We start from the raw sequence: 22,703 nt of genomic DNA on the forward strand, positions 1-22,703 counted from the left end.
GATGGAGTTCTCTTCCAATGTACCTTCATGTTCTAAAGCTAAATCCGTTATAGATTGGTGGAGAACATACAGACAAGCTCCATAGAGTGCCTGTCCTGTCCACTGAAAGGAAGAGAACCGATGCAAAAGATAACTGTCTTGGAGATCTATCCACAGGTGAAATAGTGTACGCATTATATAAATATAAATATATATACATATATTATAAATATATATATATATATATATAATATAAAACTTCAAATGCTCACCTAAAAGTTTCTTTTAAAGCTAAGTAGTCAGGACCACAATATAATAATAAAGTAAAATCAGTTGGAATATCCCTTCTCCCCAAAGCGTCAAAGCCTTGGGGGCTTGCTCCAAGTTGAGCGCCCCCAAGCCTCTGGCCAAGGCAGGGAGCTAAAGGCGCGCGGCTCCTTTAAAAGGCTGCCTCTGAGGCTGGACTCCCTCCTCCAGCCACCCTCCTCGCCGGGCTCCCGTGGTGATTGACACAGAAAGAGAGGAGGCGCCTGGTGCTAACAAAAGTCTGAGCCACTGGAGAGCAGCGTAGGGCCGTGGGTCTCCTCTCTGGGAACCAGCAACAAGTGGCTTGCAGCGGCACTTTCCCTTAGGAAGAAGTGGATCGCGAGCGCTTGGACCCCAGGAGCCGGCCAGCCGCTCCTCTCTTCGCCCTCTGGAGCCCGAGGGCGCGGATGGGGACCCGGAGGGGATGCCCGCTCCTGCCTGGGTCCTGGGATGCTGAAAGCTGCATCTTCGGATTGCCCTAGCACTGCTGCCTGATCCGCCGTGTGGATTATTAAGTGGAGCTGCGACCCCTTGGGTTGCCCTTCTTGCAAAAAAATTGAAAAAAAGGAGAGAAAAAAGCAAGGAGTCGGAGCAAAAGAGCAAGCTCCTCTGGAGAACCTGGGCGGGGGGAGGGGGAGTGCATTGCCCTCCCGGAGATGGTCCTCGTCTAGGGGTTCTGAAGTATGTCAAAGTAATCGTCCGGGATAGAACGGTTCCATCGCCCGCTTTCCTCAAGCCCTGGTTGTCTAAGAGCCCGGTCTCGGCTGGTTAGACATGGTGTGTATAGGGAGAAGGAGAGTATGAAGCCTGCAGAATGGGAGCGAACAATGGCAAACAGTACGGCAGTGAGGGTGAGTGAGATTAATCCATCTACTAACTGTACGGGAATTGAGCTCACTCCGCCTCCTCTCTCTCTCTCTCTCTCTCTCTCTCTCTCTCTCTCTCTCTCTCTCTCTCTCTCTCTCTCTCTCTCTCTCTCTTCACCCCCTCCCTGATTTTTTTCTTTTCCTCCCCTTCCCTTCTCAGGATGGAAAGTTCAGCCCTTTTTCTTTTTGATTTGGCTCTCTGCTTAAAGGATTTGGGAACGTTACCTTTCCCCTTAACCGGGGAAACTGGGGGCGGGAGGGGGAGAAGGGGAGCAATTAGTTAAGTTCCCAGAGGAATTCTTTCCTTCTTTTATGATTCATACCTTTGCAGCTGTCACAGCGGGTTTTCCTTAAGGCACTTCCTGGATTGTCATTAGAATTTATGAAGTTTTATCTCTGCGCTATTTCTGAACACTGGCAATCTCCTGTTTGGCCCAACTTGGCCCAGGCAGCAATTGATGCTCTGTAACTTGACATTATGCTGGTTTTTGTTTGTTGTTAAGAACTTAGTGAAAACTTCCTTAAGTCTGTGTGGAACAGCCCACTGTACTCTTTTTGTAGTAGTGAAGTTTTGAAAGGACATTGTTTCCATTCTCTTTTAACTGCCCTGTATCCTGATTACTTTAAAAAATGACCATCAGTCCCGGGAAAGGAAGAATGTGTGAATGTTTTGTCTGCTCTCTCAGGACTTCAGACTGGCAAAGGACCATCTGTTATGGAAGGATGGAGATTGCATAGAAATATTGCCTGTCAAGTGGAAACTTGCAAATCGGGATAAACTTAAAACTCCTCCTCTACTTAAATGGAAGATGGATCTGTGTAGTTTTTTTCCTTTTTCCTTAAAAATGATGATTGGTCATGTAAGAGTTGAACAGCAAGCATCCCCTCCTCGTTTTGTTTGCAGAGTATGTTTACAAACTTTCAAAAGGCCTCTTAGGTTTGCTTCTGGTAAACTTGGCCAGGCAAAACAGGGCAGTTTCACATCACGCCCCCCCCCCACTCCCTTCTTGAAGGAGAGCCTATTACAAACTGAGACTGAGTGCACACAAACTTGTAGGCGTCCTGAAGCTTGTAACCAGGATCATGTTATTGGATAAATGCCTATCCTGTCCTCTTGCATTGTAGAGTTTGTATGTTTGAGGGTCTGTGTGTGTGTGTGTGTGTGTGTGTGTGTGTGTGTGTGTAAACCAGCAGCAGATCTTTGCTTCTCAACAAACAAGTAAGATTAAAGTATTTTCTAAATATCTACAGAACTTCAAGTTTTCTCATATTTATTTTAAAAAAACTTTTTTCTTTTGTTTTTTTTTTCCACATAAAAATGTTATTTGGTCAGAGCTGGCTTTCTTTCCCCCTTGGAGGGTCACTTGAGACTATTTTTAAGGGAAGTTCAAAATTGACTTTTTAGAGAGCAAAGGATTGGGGGAGGTTAGCAAATAAGCCTTGGCAAATGCTGGCTATGCCCTGTAATATCATAAATATATATATATATATGTATATATATATACATATATATATATTTTAAAACATTGTAAAGAAATAAAGGATCAAGCATTTTCTTGCCATTAATAAATTTAAAAATTTTTCAGAAATAAAGTTTGGGAGAGAAGACACACAATATATGGACTGTATTTGAATACCATCAGTGAGGTGTACTGAGTGAAAAGGGGGGTAGGGGAGTTAGAGTGATTAAGTTGCACTTTCTTTACTGAGACTCCTATCCACTCCTCCCCATCCTCTGCAACTTGTTCTTGTATCCCAGAATTCTCCTATCATACAGTGTGTGGTATATGACTGCTTCCTGTCTGAACAGCAGAATTTTCAACCCTAGGGAGAGTAAAAAAAAAAAGGAGAGACAGGGAACTAATGTTCTCCAGCTGTTATTCGTAAATGCTACCTCTGCATTTTCACTTCAGCTAAAGTGAAATTTTACTGGGATCAGATTTAGATACATTGTGTAGATTTTATAGGCAAAAACCCTTTTTGTGCTCAGCTTCTTAAAGAGAACCAATGGGAACTTCGAGAGACAACTCTGGTTTTTGGCTATAGGAATACATTGTGTTCAGTTTTATTAGCTCCTTCCTTTTTCACAGAGATCATGTTGATAGACTATGATTAAAGAGATAGGGAAATAGGAATAATAATTATCCTCTTTTGCAAGCATGTATTGTGGTTTTTCTCTATAGAGTTATACAATATGCTGTTTAATTTTAAAAAATATTATGCTAAATTACATTAATATGTTAACTGCAAGTGAAACCTACATCTCTCCCCACCCAAAAAAAATCCTTTAAGTGTTCAGACTTTTAAGTAGCAAAATTATGCTCTTTTCCATTTCTTTTTAAATGTTTTTTCAAAGTTTCATACTATAGAAAATTATATATTGGGAGACAGTATGGTATGGTGAAAAGAACCCAGAACCATAAGGTAGGAGATCTCTATTTTAGTCCTGACTGGTCAATGATTTAAAAAAAATAAACAAAACAAACAAACAAACAAAAACACAAGCCTGCAATGCTTTTTAAAATACCAGCTACATGCTTTAGTGCTGGGTTTTGTCTTCCTACCTATGTGTTAACTACCAGCTATATTACTTTATGCAAGTCACTTTTCATCTTTGAATCTCAATTTCCTCATCTCTAAAATAAATGGATTAGACTAGAATCCCTATATAACCTCCAAGTTCTCTTAAAAAAATTCATGATCTTTATCTGTTATGAGTCCAAAGATATGAATAATGACAGAATTTAAAATTGGTTACAACACATGGTCTCCAAAAAAGTAAATTATGATTCTTCCCCCCTTCCTTTTTGCATTTTTTGAGTGATGTGAAACAAAGCCCATTCATTATTTTTATTCTCCCATAGCACATTACTAAGCTGTAGTAAGTCAAATAAGTTCTGAGTTCAAGTCCTCCTCTACTATATTCTACCTGTGTGACCCTGGGTAAGTCACTCAACTTTTTAAAAGATAATGAGTTTAAATTGCAGAGTAGGTACTGATCTCTAGTGGTAGAATAAATTCCTTGCCAGGAACTCCTTGGACCAATGAAATCAAAGGTATAGAAGAAAAAAAAAATACTCTTTTTTTTTTCTTCCTGGTTCATATTAACTGAGAGAGATCTGACAATCCTATCAAGAACAGAACATTGGATTCTTTAGGTCAGGTCATTGATAAAGGTTGATACACTGGAACTGTCCAAACCTTGGAGCAGGGTTCAATTATTTAGTAGTTCTAGAACAGAAATGAAAAATAATCTGGTATATACTACTGATTTTTTCAGCTCTATATACTACAATTCATATATAACGGATTATTCGCTAGGAGAGGAAGTGCTAAATTCAAATATTACCAAACACAAAACTGCCTTTGCTATCATTGATTCCCACCTCTGATTATTCCCCTCTGCTTCTCTCTACCCAGGGTTTCCCCCACCCATTTTCCCCTATAGATACTCATCATATACCTCATTGATATAGTACAAGGGGAGGAGGCAGGAGACATGAGTTTACATTTTGTCTCAGAAGTATACTATTCTTCTTTAGGGAAGAAGGCCAGGTCAAATCACTCTCTCTGCCTTAGTATTTTATTTGTAAATTTTAACAATCATAGAACCTACCTCACAGGGTTATTGTAAAGTTCAAACATATATATGTATATATATATATATATATATATATATATATATATATATATATTTGTGTGTATATATATTTGTGTGTGTGTGTATATATATATATTTGTGTGTGTGTGTGTATATATATATATAGAGAGAGAGAGAGAGAGAAAGAGAGAGAGAGAGCATTTATAGATACACACAGATATGTATGTATATGTTTGTTAACCTTGTTTCTCTCTCTCTCTCTAATTTTTGGTGAGGCAGTTGGGGTTAAATGACTTGCCCAGGGTCCCACAGCCAGTAAGTATATAGTTTTTGAAACTGGATTTGAACTCATATCCCTCTAACTCCAAAGCCAGTGCTCTATCAACTGCACCACCTAGCTGCCCCAATATCTTTGCAAATCTTGAAACATCTGATTTTTTTTCCTTTGGAACTAGATTCTTCATGATATGTTGAGAATATTCATGATTATTTCCTTTTTTCTTTAGTTCACTTAACCTTTCAGACCCTTCAAAGAATATATTCATTTAACCATTATGTCTCTTTAAATTCCCTTAAGGTCTTTCCCCTACTTTTGTCCCTATTTAGGAGGAGATGTGAAGGTGACCAGAATACATCTATGTGCCTTCAGGTAGATGAAGGAATAAAATACTATTTAGGGGGAAACCATCAAGACTATTGATCTTTAACAGTTATGCCTCATAAACTAGCATTAGCACAAATGGAAATCAATTTTGTAGTCTTTCTCTGCCTTTGAAGTATCATGACTAAGTTCTCAAAGAATTGGAAGTTTGTAAGTTTCCTGCTAATGGTTTTGTGATTCTGTTGCTAATGTAAGTCAAGTAAGAATATAGTTTTCACAATGCTTATTGCAAATAGAATTGATACTCATAGAAGGCATAGATGTGTAATGGAAGAAAGGGTCATGGATTGAATTTGAATTTCCATTCCGAGGTCACAAACTGTACCATTACCCCATGAAGTTATCACAGATTGCTACAGTTGAATAAAGTAATAAAGGAATAACCAAGAGAGAGAGAGAGAGAGAGAGAGAGAGAGAGAGAGAGATTATGAATGAACACAATGCCCTTGTGATGACTAAGAGATCAATTCAAACAAAACATCCTACCTCTAATAAATATGTAGAATCCCTGAACCATAGGATTTCAGAGATGAAGAGATCTTAAAGGTATCTTAGTCCAGTCTCATCACTTGGCAGATGAAATTGCTAATTGGAGAAAAGATGTAACTTTTCTAAATCACACTGACTTAATCCATCATCTTATATTCATAAAAGAATTCAACCATTTTATACCAGTATCAAGAATTCAATTTAATTCAACAAACATTTAAATACTTTAAGAGTATACAAGGAATTATACTATGTATTGGACATGAAATGTACTTATATTGTTTCAGCTGAAGAGGCCTTAACATAGAAAACTATATAACAAGTTGGAATGTAAGTTCACAGGAGAAATAAATCTAATAGACATAAGACATTTACAAAGGAAAAGGATCACTTGTAGCTAGGGGTAAAAGAACAACCTGCATGAGAGAATAGGACACCTTATATGATCCTTCAAAGATGAAAAGAAATTCAAAAGATGCATTTGTACATGTGGGTGTTCAAACACTTATATGTGGAGGTGAGGGTTTCCTTTTTCAGGCATTGGAGATAGCATGCAAAAATTTATGGAGGCAAGAAAGGGTAGGATGAATTGGATAATAGCAGGTATTCATCTTAGCTGAATTACAGAGTGGATGAAAGACAGTTATAAAATGAAGCTATAGGTCTGGACCTAGATTTCTCAAGGCTGAATGCTAGGATAAGAAATTTGTGCTTCATAAACTAAGATGAAACCCTCGAATCTTTTTGGCTATGGTAGTTAAGACCTATGCATTAGTTATTTTAGAAGCCCTTTGAAGGATGGATTGGAGAGGGGACAGACAAGAAGAGAGAAAGGCATTTAAAAAGACATTGTGATAGTTCATGTAAGAAAATAATCCAGGTCAGGTATGTTGACATGGGCTTGAACTAGGATGATATTAATTAGTATAAATGAAAAGGAGACTGATTAAAGATTTAAAAGTAAATCTGTCAAGCTTTGATAGCTGATTTGAATATGTGAAAAAATCAAGGATGACTACATTTTTATGTCTACATGACTACGAGAATGATGGTACTATTAATCTATATAAAGAATTTGGGAAAGGCATTCCATTTTTTAAACATTTTTTATTTAAAGTTTTGAGTTACAGATTCAAACCTTCTCTCCCCCCAAGATAGTAATCAAACAGATATAGGTTATACATGTCAATTATATAAGACATTTCCATATTAGTCATTTTGTATAATATTCAAATGAAAGAAAAGAAAAAGAACGTGAAAATGGCATATTTCAGTCTGTATTCAATCAATATCAGTTTTTCTTCCTCTGGAGGCAGATAATATGTCTCATCATTAGTCCTTTAGGATTATCTTGGATCTTTGTATTGCTGAGAATATTTAAGTTTTTCACAGTTTATTGTTTTCACTATGTACAAAGTTCACTTTACCTTGCATCAGTTCATGTAAATCTTTTTCAGGTTTTTCTGAAATCATCTTGCTTTTCATTTCTTATAACATAATAATATTCCATTTACAATAAAGCATACCAATTTTTAGACATTATAAAAAGAGCTACTGCAAAAAAATTTTTTTTTACAAATAGCTCCTTTTCCTTTTTCTTTTTGTTTATCTTTGGAATATGGCTTAACACTGATACTGCTGAATCAAATAGTATACAGTTTTATAACTCCATTTCAAATAGTTCCAAATGGCTGGATTAGTTCACAACTTGTGTCCCAGTTTTCCCACAACCTCTCCAACATCTTTTTTTATCATATCCAATCTGCTAGGTGTGAGGAGGTACCTCAGAGTTGTTTTAATTTGCATTTCTCTGATCTGTTGTCATTTAGAGCCTTTTGTCATATGACTAGGGGACAGTTGTAATTTCTTAGTCTGAAAACTGCCTGTTCGTATCCTTTGACTGTTTATCTGTTAGGGAAAGACTTGTAGTTTTATAAATTTGACTCAATTCTCTACTTATTTGAGAAATGAGACCTTTATCACAGATACTTGTTGCAAATTATTCCCTAGTTTTCTGCTTTCCTTTTAATTTTGACTATGTTGGTTTTGTTTATATAAAGTTTTTTTAAAAATTTGTATAAAAAAACTAATTATTTTACATTTTGTAATGCTTTCTACATCTTCTCAGATACTACATTTTGAGAGACTTTGGACTGTAAGATTTATTTGAAGTATAAATGGAAATATTTCTGGTTCCAAAACTGAATACATATGTTAAACAAATATACTTGATAGTTATCTCACATGGTCAATACAATTATTACTTAAATATTTTTCTTTACCATTTTGCCTCTCATGAATAGTTTTATTCTGATAGAACTTGGATAATTACAATGTATCTATGTTTAAATGATATACATCTAGTTTTTATCTTTTGTCTTAAAGTGAACAGGGTTGGAAGGAATCTTTTATCCTATCTTGTCAAATCCATATTTGAATCTCTCTACAACAAATCCCATAAATGGTCATCCAGACTTTGTTTCAAGACCTCAGGAAAGGGCTGATCTATTACTTCCTATGTCAACTCATTATATTTTGTGCTAACTGCAAGTGGAATTTTCCCTTATGTCATATTTAAATTTAAATTCTTTTTCCTATTTACTCTATGTTCTTCACTGGTTATGTAAGGCATGGGAACTTTATTGTCTAGCATAACTGTGTACCTGTGTGTATATGTATAAGTTAAGTCACTTGAGTTAATATTAATTGATAAAAATGCTCACAATGAATAGAATGACTCCTCTCTCTCTTCATTTCTGTCTCTTAGAACTCTGTCTCTCTCTATGCCTCAATATCATTTTTTCTCTGTCTCTGTGTGACTCTCTCTCTCTCTCTCTCTCTCTCTCTCTCTCTCTCTCTCTCTCTCTCTAATTCTCTGACCTTCTCCTCAAACAGATTTATCTGAAAAACTTTTATATATTAAAAACATACTTTGTATTAGCATTAAATAACAACACTAATTATTTCATACACTACAGTAGTCAGCATCATAAGGTCATCCATTCCCCTCTAAGAAACACTGGAATGGTTAAGTCAGACCTTTCCCTTTTTAGCTATAGAAGTTTGTTTGTTTTTTTTTAATTTACAAGTTACAATAATGCTAACCACATTTGTAAATCATTATGAAGCTAGAGAACCTTTTTGTCTCATTTATGCTGGCCAGAACTTTAACACTGTAATCACATTTTAAAAGAGAAAGGTCTTTCAATGAATTAAAAGCAGAAGCACAAGAAACCAATTAAGTGAAAGGTAAGATGGAGATAACTTTCATGAAAGAAATTTTATCTTGAACCAATCAGTTACCATCTCTGATCCTCAGTCTCTTTATCTGGAAAGTGAAAAGATTATACTAGAACACTTTGAAGGACTCTTCTACCTAAAATCTATGATCCTATTATTTTATTAGCATCCTTAGAAATAAAATTTCCTTTTATTTTTGTTTTTATTTAGAGGAAAATGGATAGGATCTATGACTCTAAATCCATCATTCTTTCTTCTAAACTATGATGAATTAGATTACATAGATTCTTTATAAAAATGAAATAGCTTATTGGTTTCAACTTTTAAATCAATTTTGAAAGTATTATTAACATTTGGTGATCATAAAATATATCATATTTATTAAAAATAGGACTGACCTGAACAGATTCTAATTTATGGGATTTTTTTTCTGCGCATTGCATGGTTTAAGTTTTCTATTCTACACTGTTACTCAGTTATTTTTCTTCTGTGCACTAATTTTGTCCCTTGGTTGCAAAGGTGTCATTCTACATGCTTAGTTGCATTTCTCTTTAGAAAATAATCCTATTATTTAGGTGTCATTTATTATTATTATTATTATTATTATTTAGATGCTATTATTTAACTAATATTATTATTATTATTTATATGCTGTGATTTAGAGTTAAAAGGGAGAATTCATGATAAAAATAAAAATGAAATTTAAGCAACTAGTTTGGCTAATTTTGTTAGAGACTTTGGAAAAAAGATTCAGTTATTACTCAGAGCTTAGTGCTATACCAGTAAAATAATGGGTGACAATCAAAAACTGAATGGCAGAGAATCTCAATTGAAAGAAAGCATCTACTAAACAGAAGATTCAGGTGCTCAGTATGCAAGCTCTCTACTATCATGGCTTTTGATTTATGGAAAAATGAGATCTTGCTTATTTATAAAAGTATATTGTCATGTTTGATTAATATTTATATGGTGACTTTGCCAACTCACTTTGGTCAATTTTAATCTACTCTCCCAACAGCTCTAAAATAGATACCATGGTTCTTCATGCAAGCATAAGTTGCTGCTATACAAATAAATTCCTAGGTTTCAGCAATATATTTATTGGAAACTATTCAAATAAAACATTCTCACAATCTAAGTTAATCAGATCATCCAGAGATATTAAATCTACATAAAATATTCATTTTAAGTATAAAATATATTAAATCTATTTTCTTTTTTCCACTTGAAAGGAAATATGCCCTCAGCTACTTGAGTGGGAAGGAAGGTAGCTGTTTTGTGTTCTGGCTGAAGTATTTTATATAACTTATTAAGGGTCAGTATGTGCCTCTCTCAATTCTTGCTGAAAGACATCTAGGCAGTTGGTGATTGTTGTCCTTCATTCTCGAAGAGGACCAAAATGATATCACTATGTTAGAATCATGATGCAACATTTCCAACATTGATTGATCAGATCACTACAGGTTTGGAATGCTCTACCACAGGTCAGACCCAAGTAGTCCATGTGAACAGTCTCTAAATTTGTGCATCTCAAGTTTCTTTTGAGCTACTTCAATTCTGCTTTGCTCATAGACTGCAGCACCTTCTTTTATGAGGGCACACCATGCTGGGCAGTCCTGGGCCATTGTCTTCCATATCATTCAATTTCAGAGATCTTAAGAGAGACCTGGAAACTATCCTTATATTGCTTTTTCTGACTAGCAAGTGAGTGCTTAATAAGAAAGGACTTCTGTGTCTTGTATTTATCCTGCCAGGGAATCTTCAGAATCTTCATAAGACAATTCAGATGAAAGCAATTTAGTTTCCTGGTATGGCATTGGTAGACAGTCCAGGTTTCAAGGCATACAACAATGATGTCAATACAATGACTGTAGACCTTCAGTTTGGTATTCAGTCTAATACCTCTTTTCTCCCATACTTTCCCTTGGAGATTCCCCAAAAGTGAACTAGTTCTGGCAATGTGTGTGTCAACCTCATTATCAATGTGTACATCTCTGGAAAATATATTGCCAAGGTAGGGAAACTTCTTCACAGTATTCAAAATTTCTCCATTTGCTATTAGTAACAGTTCCTTATATGGATAGTGGGTGCTGCTGATGGAAAACCTCTGTTTTCTTGGTGCTAATTGTTAGATCAAAATTAGCCCAAACCCAGAAAATTGATAAGTGTTTTGTTGCATCTCAGATTCAGTAGCTGCATTGAGGGCAAACAAAAATTCATGAACCAACTCTCCCTCCACTTTAGTTTTGCTTTGAGGCTTTTGAAGTTGAAGAATTTAGCATCAGTATGGTAGCTGACCTTGATGTTGTATTTGTTTCCATTGGAGGCATTTGACCACATTTATATGGAGAATGACAATTTATTTCAACCACAGCAACCATCAAAAATAAATTACTAAATTAGAGGGAGATTGCAATCAGTGACAGTGGAGTAAGTCTCGTTGCCTCAGTTTCTTTAACTTGTAAATGAGGGGGTTAGACTCAATAGCCTCAAAAATTCAAGATTCTGACTAAATGTGACATATTGAATAATTAAATGACTGCAGTTTTTTTCTTCTGTAATTAAACATGATCTCTATTTTATACCTCATCAAAATGGATAACATTTGTTAAAGTCCTCTGAAACTCTTGAACCACTATATAAATATCAGCAATTAAATATAACCTTCAAGTAGAAACATAGTATATTCTGGAAAGATGGCCCTGATTTAGACTGAGTATTAGATGTACTCATTCTATCAATTCCTATTTAAATTCATAAAGTGGAACAAAATGAAAACCAGTTGTTAACACTGCATGAACTCATAATTGTAACTTTAGAAGACTTGAGCAATGTGTAGAAATGTTATTATAACTTTTTTTTTGTTTGCTACCCTTTCTGTGGTAAATTCCTTTACTGCATTTTTTTAGCAGATGTAGCAGTGGAAAATGAAGCAAAATCTCCAAAAAAACTGCAGTAATTTCTCTTATCCTTGATACTTGATTTGTAGATGGTCAAGCTTGTTTGGGTAGGTTGGAATAAAATTACATACAATCAATTCCACCCTTTTAAGAAAATTAATCACAACATTGCAGTAAGTATTTAATTTGGCTCCAGGTTTGAGTTGAACAAAAGGTTTGAAGTGAACAAAAGTATTCAAATAATTGTCCCCCCCTTTCACCCCTATATTGAAAAACCCTAACCATTTCTTCTACTCCCATATGTATTATTGTCTAGGAGTGATCCTTCAACCACCAACTAGCTCCTGATGTGGTGATATGGACAAAGCAATTGGTACAGAACCTGAAATTTATTTGTCCTACTTAAGTTTCCAGGGATGGAAGAAGCTAATAGAAAATTATGTAGCGAACTTGGAAAATACCCACAGTCATAAGGAGAGTTATAAAAAAAATGAAATAGGTGGGGGGGGGAAGTAATTAAGGGGAAAAGAAGGGAATTATAAAATCTGAGAGTGGAAGAAAAACCATCTGGCTTATAGTTGAGGAAAACAAGGCTCAATGAAATGAATTGACTTTCCCAAGATCACACAGTAAGTAACAGACCTGAATTTCAATTCAGGCCTCTGCAATCCTACTCTTTCCATTGCTTAAATGAGTCATAATGATGCATGAAATCACAGACCATTAAAGAACTGAGATTCACAGAGCCTTATTAAATGTCAAAAGCAACAAAAGCCATTAACCCAATTGACTGTTGGGTAACAAGTATATACAGAAGCTAATATGCATACCTTCATCAAAAATTGATAGCCATTGTATAATAATTTTATCAATAATTTTTGATATTTTTAATTTCTGATTACCAAAGTACCAAAAATCCAGAAGCTAGAGAAGCAAAGACAGCATAATATAAATAGATAACATTTATATTGTCCCTACTATGCTTCTAAGTACTTTACAAATATTGTCTCATATGATCCTCACAATCACTCTTAGAGGTAGGTACTACTATTATTCTTCCCATTTGCAAAAGAGGATTAAAGATAAATAGGGGTTAAGTGACTTGCCCAGGATCCCACAACCAATAAATTTCTGAACTCAACTCTTCCTCTCTTCAGTTCTAGTTCTCTTTCCACTGCAATATCTATCACTCTCAACAGACATTCTGAAAATTTATTCTAATTGTTTTCTAGGATGGGTAAAAGGCATATATAGTTTGTAGATGTCTCTCATATTTGTCCCCTTAAGCAGAATATTATTGCTTATCCTAGTTTTAACCCTGACAATTGCCATGAGAAGATGTTTTTCACAAAACACAAAATGAAACAAAAAGTTCATATGTGACTGTTATCTTAATTTATTAATAATTGTCAGATATTTGATCAATATGTGTAATACCATATCCTTCCATAAATGATAGATTGAAATACACAAAAGTCCATTACCACAGAACCAGAAAGGACTTTTAAGGTGTTTTGTCCATCTCATTCCTGAACAGAAATCTCCATAATGTAATTGAGAAGAGGGTTTCCAACCTTTGCTTGAAAATCTGCACTAAGGAGAAATCTCTTACCACAACAGCCTATACAAAGAAGCCCTAATTCTAAAGGTGTTTCTCTTCCCTAAATTTGCCACTGCCATGTCTACCCATTTCCCCTGTTTCTACTTCTAGTTTCAAGTAAAACAAATTTCTCTTCCTGGTGACAGCTATTGCCTCCTCCTGACTTTTCTTTTCTAAATGAAAACCCTGCTTTTTTTTATTCAATCATCTTATAGCATTGAGGCCCTTTATCATTCTGGTCACCCGCCCCTTTGGAGAGTTTCCAACTTATCAATTTCCTTCTTAAAATGTGGTGCCCAGAAGTAGTCACAAAACTCCAGATGTGCCTTGATCAAGGCAGACTATTAGTGGAGTTATTTATCACCTCTCTAGTCAGGGACACTACAATATATCTTTCTTCATGCAGTCTAAGACTAAAAGAGCTTTCTGTATGCAACTGTTTAGTTGTTTGGTTTTCAGTCCAATAAATTTCCAAGAGATTTGTTAGACATTTAACCTTCTAGCTATTTCCCACCCATTTTTTTTGCTTCTAAAGAACATTTTTTGAAATCTCAAATCATAAACTTTCATAATTTTCTCTAAGTATTTTTCTTAAACATTCAAAGGTTTGAATTTTGTAATATGGTTAAGAAATGATTTGGATATTTGGTTCTATTTGGGAATTCTCTATCCAATTTCACTAAAACATATACATATTTGTATGTGTGTCTATACATATTATACATATATATTCCTTTTTTCCTATGAAAGATTTTGATATTTACCACTGAGAGGAATAAGCTTGTCTTCATCAATTTTTTCTTTATAGTTTTTCTTGATATTCCTTTATTCTACTTTACTAATCATATAACAAGAGTCTTTGATATTTTAACCAGTTTTCAGACTGTAAATTGTTTTGAGAAGGATTTATTTTCCTCTCTAATAGCGGTTTGAACCATCTGATTAATTATTACTTTATATTTGACAAAATTACTTTAAAACTGTCTTTATATAGATTTCCTATGTGTTTGCTTATTTCTCAATTAATCATGTGGCAAAAATAAAGGATTACCTGTGGAAAACTTACATGTTTATTTCTATTCTTCCAGTGTCAGATGAAATAGGAAAAAAAGTCCCAGGCATATTTGGTGTAGCTCTTGTGGGAATTTGTAGCCAGACATGAACAAGAATCAAACAATATGGTCAGGCTGGAATGAATAATCATCTATATTTATCGAAAAGAATACTTAATTTTGATGATATCTATCATAGCTCTACTCAAGTTTTTGAGAATACAGATTTGTGAAGTATTTTTAATGACTCTTTTAGTTTTTTCTAATAGTCTTATCTTGACTCATGTTTGGGGATTTAAACTTTTCTTCCACAAAAAGAATTGGGCATAAAATCTCCTTTCTGTTTATTTAGAAATTTCTAAAGACTTTTCTAACTTGTTTTGATTTTGATTTAGTATCTCCTTTCTCATTTCTAATTTTAGTAATTTGTTTTCCTTCTCCTTTAAAGTGATTATTTTACTAAATTTCTTGTTATAACAAATTTGTTTTCAAAAAGAACTGCCCTTCATCTATAAATCTTTTTTCATATTTCTACTATGATTTTCTTTAGTTGCTTTCTTCTGATTTAGGGATTTGTCCATTTTATAATTCAGTTACTAACCTGAACAGCCTGAAACTATTGAGATTTTTCTTTTCTTTTTATTAAAAAAAAAGATGTATCTGAGAGGAATAAGTTTAGCACAGTAGATAAGCTAGTCTCAAAATCAGAAAGACATGTATACCATTCCACATCTAACAGATGATGGCTGTGCAACCTTTGATAAATCTCTACACATCTCAGTTCTATACATAATTCTGTAAGACAACAAACTCCATAATAATTGTTTGCCTGGATTGATAGAAGGAATTTACTCTAAACTAGTACATTCACACATTAAAAAAATATCTTCTATTGCTATATGTTATATCTAATAAATTGAGCTATATGCCAAATGTTCTAATATTTAATATTGTTTTGCAATTATCTTTGTGGTTCTATTTTTTTATTTCAACCAGGTATATTTCAATAATCCCATTGCCTTACAAAAAAAATGAAATATAATCTTGCCCAAAGAGAAGGTACTCACTAGTGACTGATTGGTTGCTTATTGTCCTTTGTTATTGTAGACCAAAATTATATCACTTTTAGATGAGTTACAGTGTGTCCCATTGTGACTAATCAATCCAATATGAGCTCAGAATGTTTTACCACAGGTTGGACACAAATACCCTATGTGAATACCTGGGGTGCTTACTCTAAATTTACAATCACATATTTCCTTTGAATTGCTTCAAACTTCAAACTGAACAAATTTCAACTTCTTGCACCCTCTCTGATGAAGGCACTACATGTTGGTTGGTCCTGGGCAATGTTTTCCATGCTGCACAATCAGTCCTAAATTGAATGCTTAATTGAAGAGATGATAATAAAAATCATAGCTGAAATATAATTTTCTACATATATAAATATATATGATCTTCACAAGAACCTTATATGGTAGGGATTACAATTATGTTTATTCCCATCCTATAGGTGGGGACACTGAGAATCCTACTATAATTGATTTGTCCAAGATTACAGAGTTACTAAGGAGTACACCTGGAGAATCCTGAGACTTCTGACCAAAAAATCCAGTGCTATTTTCACTATCCAACAGTTGTATTTTGTCTTCCAGCTTTAAAATTTGGTGATCCTGAATTTTTATAATGTTATTAGTGGAATGTCTGAAATGGGAAAAAATATTAAGTATGTATATTTCAGGAAAAAGGAAATGAGGATCATGACTGTGAGTTCCAACCCTTGTTGATAGACAGCAAAACATTTTCAGTCTTCAATGTGAAGCACAAGGCCAGAGTTGCTTGATTTAAAATCTTGCTGTCATTTGTTTTTTGAAAATTATGTTGTTTTGTTTCATACGTATCCACTGGCTTGGAAATTGGATTCAGGCAGTTTTATATATCCACTGAGATAATAAACATTTATCTGGGAGACATCTTTCAATATTCATACTTTAAGCTTATGAAACACTTTCCTCTATTTCTGTCTGGGTTAAGGCTCCTCATATGTAACAACTAAGTTTAAATATAAATATATACATATATTTATATGTACAGATAGATAAATAGATCCTCTTTGATAGTATTCATGAGAAATAAACCTTTCTTGTCCTCTAAATTCACATCATAAAAAGATAAAAACTCATTACATTTTACAGTTCTTTCTTGTCTAGATTGAAGAAAAGATAAGCCTTTTTCTTATTGGCTAGATGTCATCATTCCCCAAGTCACTCTAAATCCATAAAGATTAAAGATTCTTTGGAACTCTAATTATATGTGTTTTCAAGTGAATATATATATATATATATATATATATATATATATATATATATATATATATAATGGAGAGATGTGTGTATTTTTGAAATGGTTTTTCCCCATCAATTGAATAAAATTGAATCCATTCTTATAATTCTCCCCCCTGGAAAGGAAGTCTTAATGGATGAATTTGCACATGTACCAGGTTTATAAGATTACACTCTTTGTTTCCTTTTTAAAAATGTGGCATTTGTTAGGGGAATCACTTTTGTAAATATTAGTCATGGAAATGGTTGAACTAAGCAAGACATTAATGGGCTTCTTTCAGGGATCATGTGAGTCTCAGAATTAGTGTGTGCATGATACTAATTGGCTTATATAAAATGGATATTAGTTATTGAAGTAAAAAGGTTAAATTGCTTTGTTTCCCTACATGTTCATAAGAAGTAGTATGATCTTCTGATTGTTTCTGTCTTTGGAGATGATTTTACATAAAAGTATACTCATGGTCAGATGGATGACAACAATGCCTCATACTGGAGTATGGTCCTAATGCTACCATATTTATAGTTCTTTAAAGTATGCAAAGAGTTTTATAAATGTTAGTTAATATTTTGTCTTCACATGGGAGGTAGGTGCTATTACTTGCTCTATTTTACAGATGAGGAAATGAAGACAGACAGAGATAATGCGCTCACACAGGTAGGAAGTTTCTGAGGCTAAATTTTATTTGGGTCTTCCTACTCACACTACCTGGAAACATTGCTACCTGGAATAACACATGCCTAAAATTTTGTTTTGCTTTTAACTTTAATTTTGTATTTTTCTAATAACGTGTTTTCATTGCTTTCCCCTTTGAAATATCTTATCAGCTGAACTGTTAAAAGAAATTTTGTTTAGGATCTTACCCTACTCAATTAAGGTAAATTTTGGAAAATAAGACAAAAGGAGTTTATTAATGCAGAAAGGCATCTAGCCATTGATGTATACTCATTGAATTAAGACTGGGAGCTGCTTTTATACACAGGAGTAAAACAATTTCATGTAAGAGTAAAGCAACCCTGATTGGTCAGAGAGGTGGTGCAGTGGATAGAACATCAGCCCAGAAATCAGGAATCTGAGTTCAAATTTGACCTCAGATACCTGAGGTCAAATAGCTCTGTGTTCTTAGGCAATTCACTTAACCCAGATTGCCTCCCATTCAGGGTCATCTCCAGTAATCCTGATTCATACCTGACTCCTGGACCCAGATGCTCTGGAGGAAAAACCTGAGACTAGTTTAGCACAGCACCCCTTCTCTCAAATCCAATTTATAAACATATCATGCTATCATCTTTGCTGATGCCTAATGCCATGGTCATCTTAGAGAAAGAAGGAAAAATATCATTATTATCAAGACAATTCTGATTGGTACATGTTTCAAAGAGATAGGATTAGTGTCACCTTAGTTCCCCTCCTATCAAAACAGCACTGGGAGATGGGATTAGAGGTAAAGAGATTGGATTAGCACTAAAGAGACCTATTCTTGCAGGCTGATTGACCATATAACTCAAAGGTTAAGTAAGGTTAAAATGTGAGGTCACTTAGGCTGTCTCTACACCAGTGATTGACTTTGAACAGAGTGATACACAGATGGCATGTTTTGATAGTGTAACTATGTTATCTTGAGGATTCTTTTTTTACTTTTAGTCAAGATATCAGCTGAATCATAAAAAACTCAATTCACTGAAATTGGATGAGCTTCAAGGAGTTTCTTCATTGATAACTGCTAATAAAATCAGGGAGTTAATTTTTGCTAGTGTTGCTGTGAAGAAAATTGCTTCACAAAAAGGGCATAAGTGTAAAAAAGATACTGCTAACTGAACAATAGTACTGTTTGAATGTTTATATGTTACCAAATACAAGCAAATACTGCTAATCTAGTCTATCCTTAGATACTGTAGCATGCATTGAACTTGTCACATTTGAACTTGCTTTTGATTATTTGCCACATCACTTAAGACTTAGAGAAAGAGAATTTATAAAGCTTCCAAAGACTGGCCAAGTTTCTGTGCTCAGTATGATCCTGGAAATGTATATTTCTGTTTACATAAACTTTTATTCAACCAGAGAATCAGACAGCTTAGGTCCATACTCGAGGTCATTGATGAAAAGTGATCCATATGTAAATCACATAAATCTGGGAAGGATTTTGAGGTTCTTTAATGAAGGTGGGGAAGAAGGCTCCTGATAGAAGAATTATGAATGAAATCAGTAAGGTGAACACATAGCAATTTGGGTAAGGTTTCAATTTTAATTCTTTTATATTATTGTTGTTATTCAGTTATTTCAGTCATATTTTTCTTGGCAAAGATACTGGAGTAACTTGCTATTTACTTCTCCAGTTCATTTTTGCAAATGAGAAACTGAGGCAAAGTTAATGACTTGCCTAGGGTGGCATAGCCCAGTGTCTAAGGTCAGATTTGAACTTAAGAAGATGAATCTTTTGGACTCCAGGTCTGGTCCTCTATCCACAATACCACCTAGTTGTCTTATTCTGTTGGGTTACAAGGATGTTTGGGGAGCTGAAAAATGGAGACACAGACAGGTGCCACTATCTAGAAAAGAAGTCACTTCTCTTACCACAGCCTGAACTTCTAAAGCAATGTTATGTTTTGGCTTCCTAGTAGAATATAGGCTTGAAAGGGAATGGTTTCTCAGGGACTTGAGATAGCCTATTTAAAGGGAGAGAGATAGGAGGTAGAATTGTGATTCTTTATGCACTTTCCTATAACTTTTTATACATAACTTAACAATAAGCTTAAAGCTGTTCTGAGACTTTGCTGTAGAGTCTTTTAAGTTTTGCAAAGTAGTTATCTCACAACAGCCCAGTGAGATAGAAAATACAAGTGATTATTCTCATTTCATAGACTAAGCAAAAGTCTTTAACAGGTCAGTTGTCTTGCCCATTGTCATACATCTAAGAAATATTTGAGATAAGCTCTAGGTCTTTTGACTTCCTCATTCATTGCTACCCACTAAGTACTTCATAACTGCTGTAGAAACTATCATATTACAACTACTATACTTCTCAGTATTGTCAGATATTGGGTTCAACAGGTACAATGAATGATTACTTCTTCCTACTTTGAAACCCCAAAATCACCTAAGTGTAGGTAAGATGGGATTTCTGAGAGTTAAGTTCTTAAACTGATCTGGAAAGACTTTATTAATATTTAAAACTCCTAAGTTCTGTCTCTAGCCTACCTTTGGTGGTTTTCAAACTCTCCATCCCAGCTAAATGCCCTACTTCCTTTTTCATATAGAGGAAAGATATTCTACCTCTTGTCTTCCTATCACTGTAGAGACAGCCTTCCCCCTCCTACTTCCTTACCTCTGATACTTGGAATCCCTAGCTCTGAACTCCTATCATTTCTTGTATGTGTCCAGCCTATCTCACCTAATTCCCCATCCCAGATACTGATACTACTAGTGTCCTCAAAATGATTTTGAGATAATTTATTCATATATATATATATGTGTGTGTGTGTGTGTGTGTGTGTGTGTGTGTGTGTGTGTGTGTGTGTGTGTGTGTTGGTGTGTATATGTTGTTTTCCCTTTTTAGACTTGCAGGCAAGAGCTATTTAGTTTTTGACTTTGTTTCTAGACAGAGGAACCAAGAAATGCTTATTTTGTTAATCAGCTATTGCTAAATACCCTTCCTGTCCTCTGAGAATCACAGAATCATATTCTTATAGAAATGGGGAAGAAGGAGACTTACAGAACATCTCATCCAAATACTAAATTAAAGATGAGGAAATCAAGGAATGAAGAGATGAGAGCTTGCACAAGGTCTCATAGGTAAGTAGTGGCAGTTGAGATAAGATCCAAGGTTCCTTCAACTTCAAATCTAGCATTTATTCAGCCATATCTTTTCCCTATAAGCATTAAAAAATAGAAATATGAAAAACTTTAAGATCTACTGGTAGATTTTATTATCCATGTTGCTTGAAACTTACTTAATTTTCAAATGAGTATATAATGATCCAAAGGTATTTGTTCAAGTTTTACATTTAGGTTATAAAGCAAAAGTAAAGCTATAGTATTGTCTCTCTTTTAAAAGCAATGTACACATTCAGTCATTATTACTTATAGCACTCTTTAAAGATGGACTGTGCAGATGCCTATCTGATCTATCCAGTATGAAACTGTTCATCTTTCCCCTCAATCATCTTCATCCTTTCTTTATTCCCAAATTTTCCCAATTATTTGCCATTTTTTGCCTAGTGTTCTCTGATGCCTAGTAAAAATAGATATTGAAACAGTTAAGATATGATGTTCAAGAAAGATGGTTATATTTCTAATATCTGAAATCTGTATATTTCTTTTTATTGATTTCTAAGGGGACTGATAATTTCATTATCCTGATTTAGAGAAAGAACTAGTCACTCAAAAATCATCAGGCTTCAAATATAACTTTTATATAATACTAACTATATATGCCAGATACTATGCTAATATAATTATTTTTTTCATTTGATTCTCACGACAACCCAAGAAGTAGTTGTCCTATCCTACAGATGAGGAAACTGAGGCAGACAGGTTAAGTTACTTGTCCAGGGTCGCATAGCTAGTTGGAATCTGAGACTGGGTTTGAACTCAGGTCTTGAATTCAGGTCAGGTGTTCTATCTACTGGGTCACCATCTACCCCAGGAGATTGAGAGAATAATGGAAACTTTTAAGCTCCTACAGCTTCTTTGCTCTATTAACTTCATTCTTTCTTTTTTCTTTATTTTTTATTGGTGCTTTACTTTTCAAAATATGTAATGAAAGGGTTTTTTTTTTTAACATTCATTTACATGCCTATTTCCTTCCACCCTCCCTTCCCATTCCTTCCCCTCAGTGGTGAACAGTCAGGTTAATACTATATTCACACATTTGTATTAAGCATGTTTACAGGTTAGCCATTTTTGATATGAGGAATTAGGAATAAGGGAAAGAAATACACAAAATTTTTTTTTGAATGAATATAGTGTTCCTCAGATTCTGAAGGATTTTTTTGTTTGGTTTTGTTTTTCTTTTTCTTGCTCTGGATGGGGATAGCATTGTCTATACCTGGTCTAATACAGTTGTCCTAGCTCTCTGAACTGCTTAGAGGAGCTGCTTCCATCAATGTGGATCATCTTACAATGTTGTTGTTAACGTGAACATTATTCTCTTGGTTCTGCTCCCTTTGCTCAGCATGAGATCTTGTAACTCATTCCATACTTCTCTAGAGCCCAACCATTTTTGGTTTCTTGTTGAACAATAATATTCCATAGTATTCATGTATCATAGCTTGTTTAACCACCTCCCGATTGATGAGCATCCCCTCAATCTCTAATTCTTTGCCACCACAGAGTTGCTATGAATATTTTGGAACATGTGGGATTTTCCCCTTTTTTTATGATTTCTTCTGGATATAAACCTAGAATTGAAATTGCTGGGTCAAAGGGAATGAACAGTTTTATTGTTCTTTGGGCATAGTTCCATATTTCTCTCCAGAATGGTTGGATCCATTCACAACTCTACCAGGAATGCATCAAGTCCCAATCCTCCCACAACCTCTCCAACATTGATCATCTTCCCTTTTTGTCATTTTAACCAATCTGATGGGTTTGAGGTGATACCTCATAGTTGTTTTAATTTGCATTTCTCTAATCAATAATGATTTGGAACATATATATATATATAT

The 22,703-nt window shown here is 34.5% G+C and overlaps 1 protein-coding gene across 1 annotated transcript in view; it reads left to right on the forward strand.

The window, feature by feature from the left end:
• Positions 1 to 506: 506 nt before the first annotated feature.
• The window catches only part of FBXL7 (F-box and leucine rich repeat protein 7), a 555,926-nt gene continuing 533,729 nt past the window's right edge, over positions 507 to 22,703 (forward strand). Inside the window, exon 1 of the mRNA XM_074200904.1 lies at positions 507 to 1,136. Within this exon, the coding sequence (XP_074057005.1) occupies positions 1,100 to 1,136 (37 nt within the window). The 5' untranslated portion in view covers positions 507 to 1,099. The remainder of the gene's footprint in view (positions 1,137 to 22,703) is intronic.

The sequence above is a fragment of the Macrotis lagotis genome, chromosome X (assembly GCF_037893015.1).
Source record: "Macrotis lagotis isolate mMagLag1 chromosome X, bilby.v1.9.chrom.fasta, whole genome shotgun sequence".
NCBI classification, from domain to species: domain Eukaryota; kingdom Metazoa; phylum Chordata; class Mammalia; order Peramelemorphia; family Peramelidae; genus Macrotis; species Macrotis lagotis.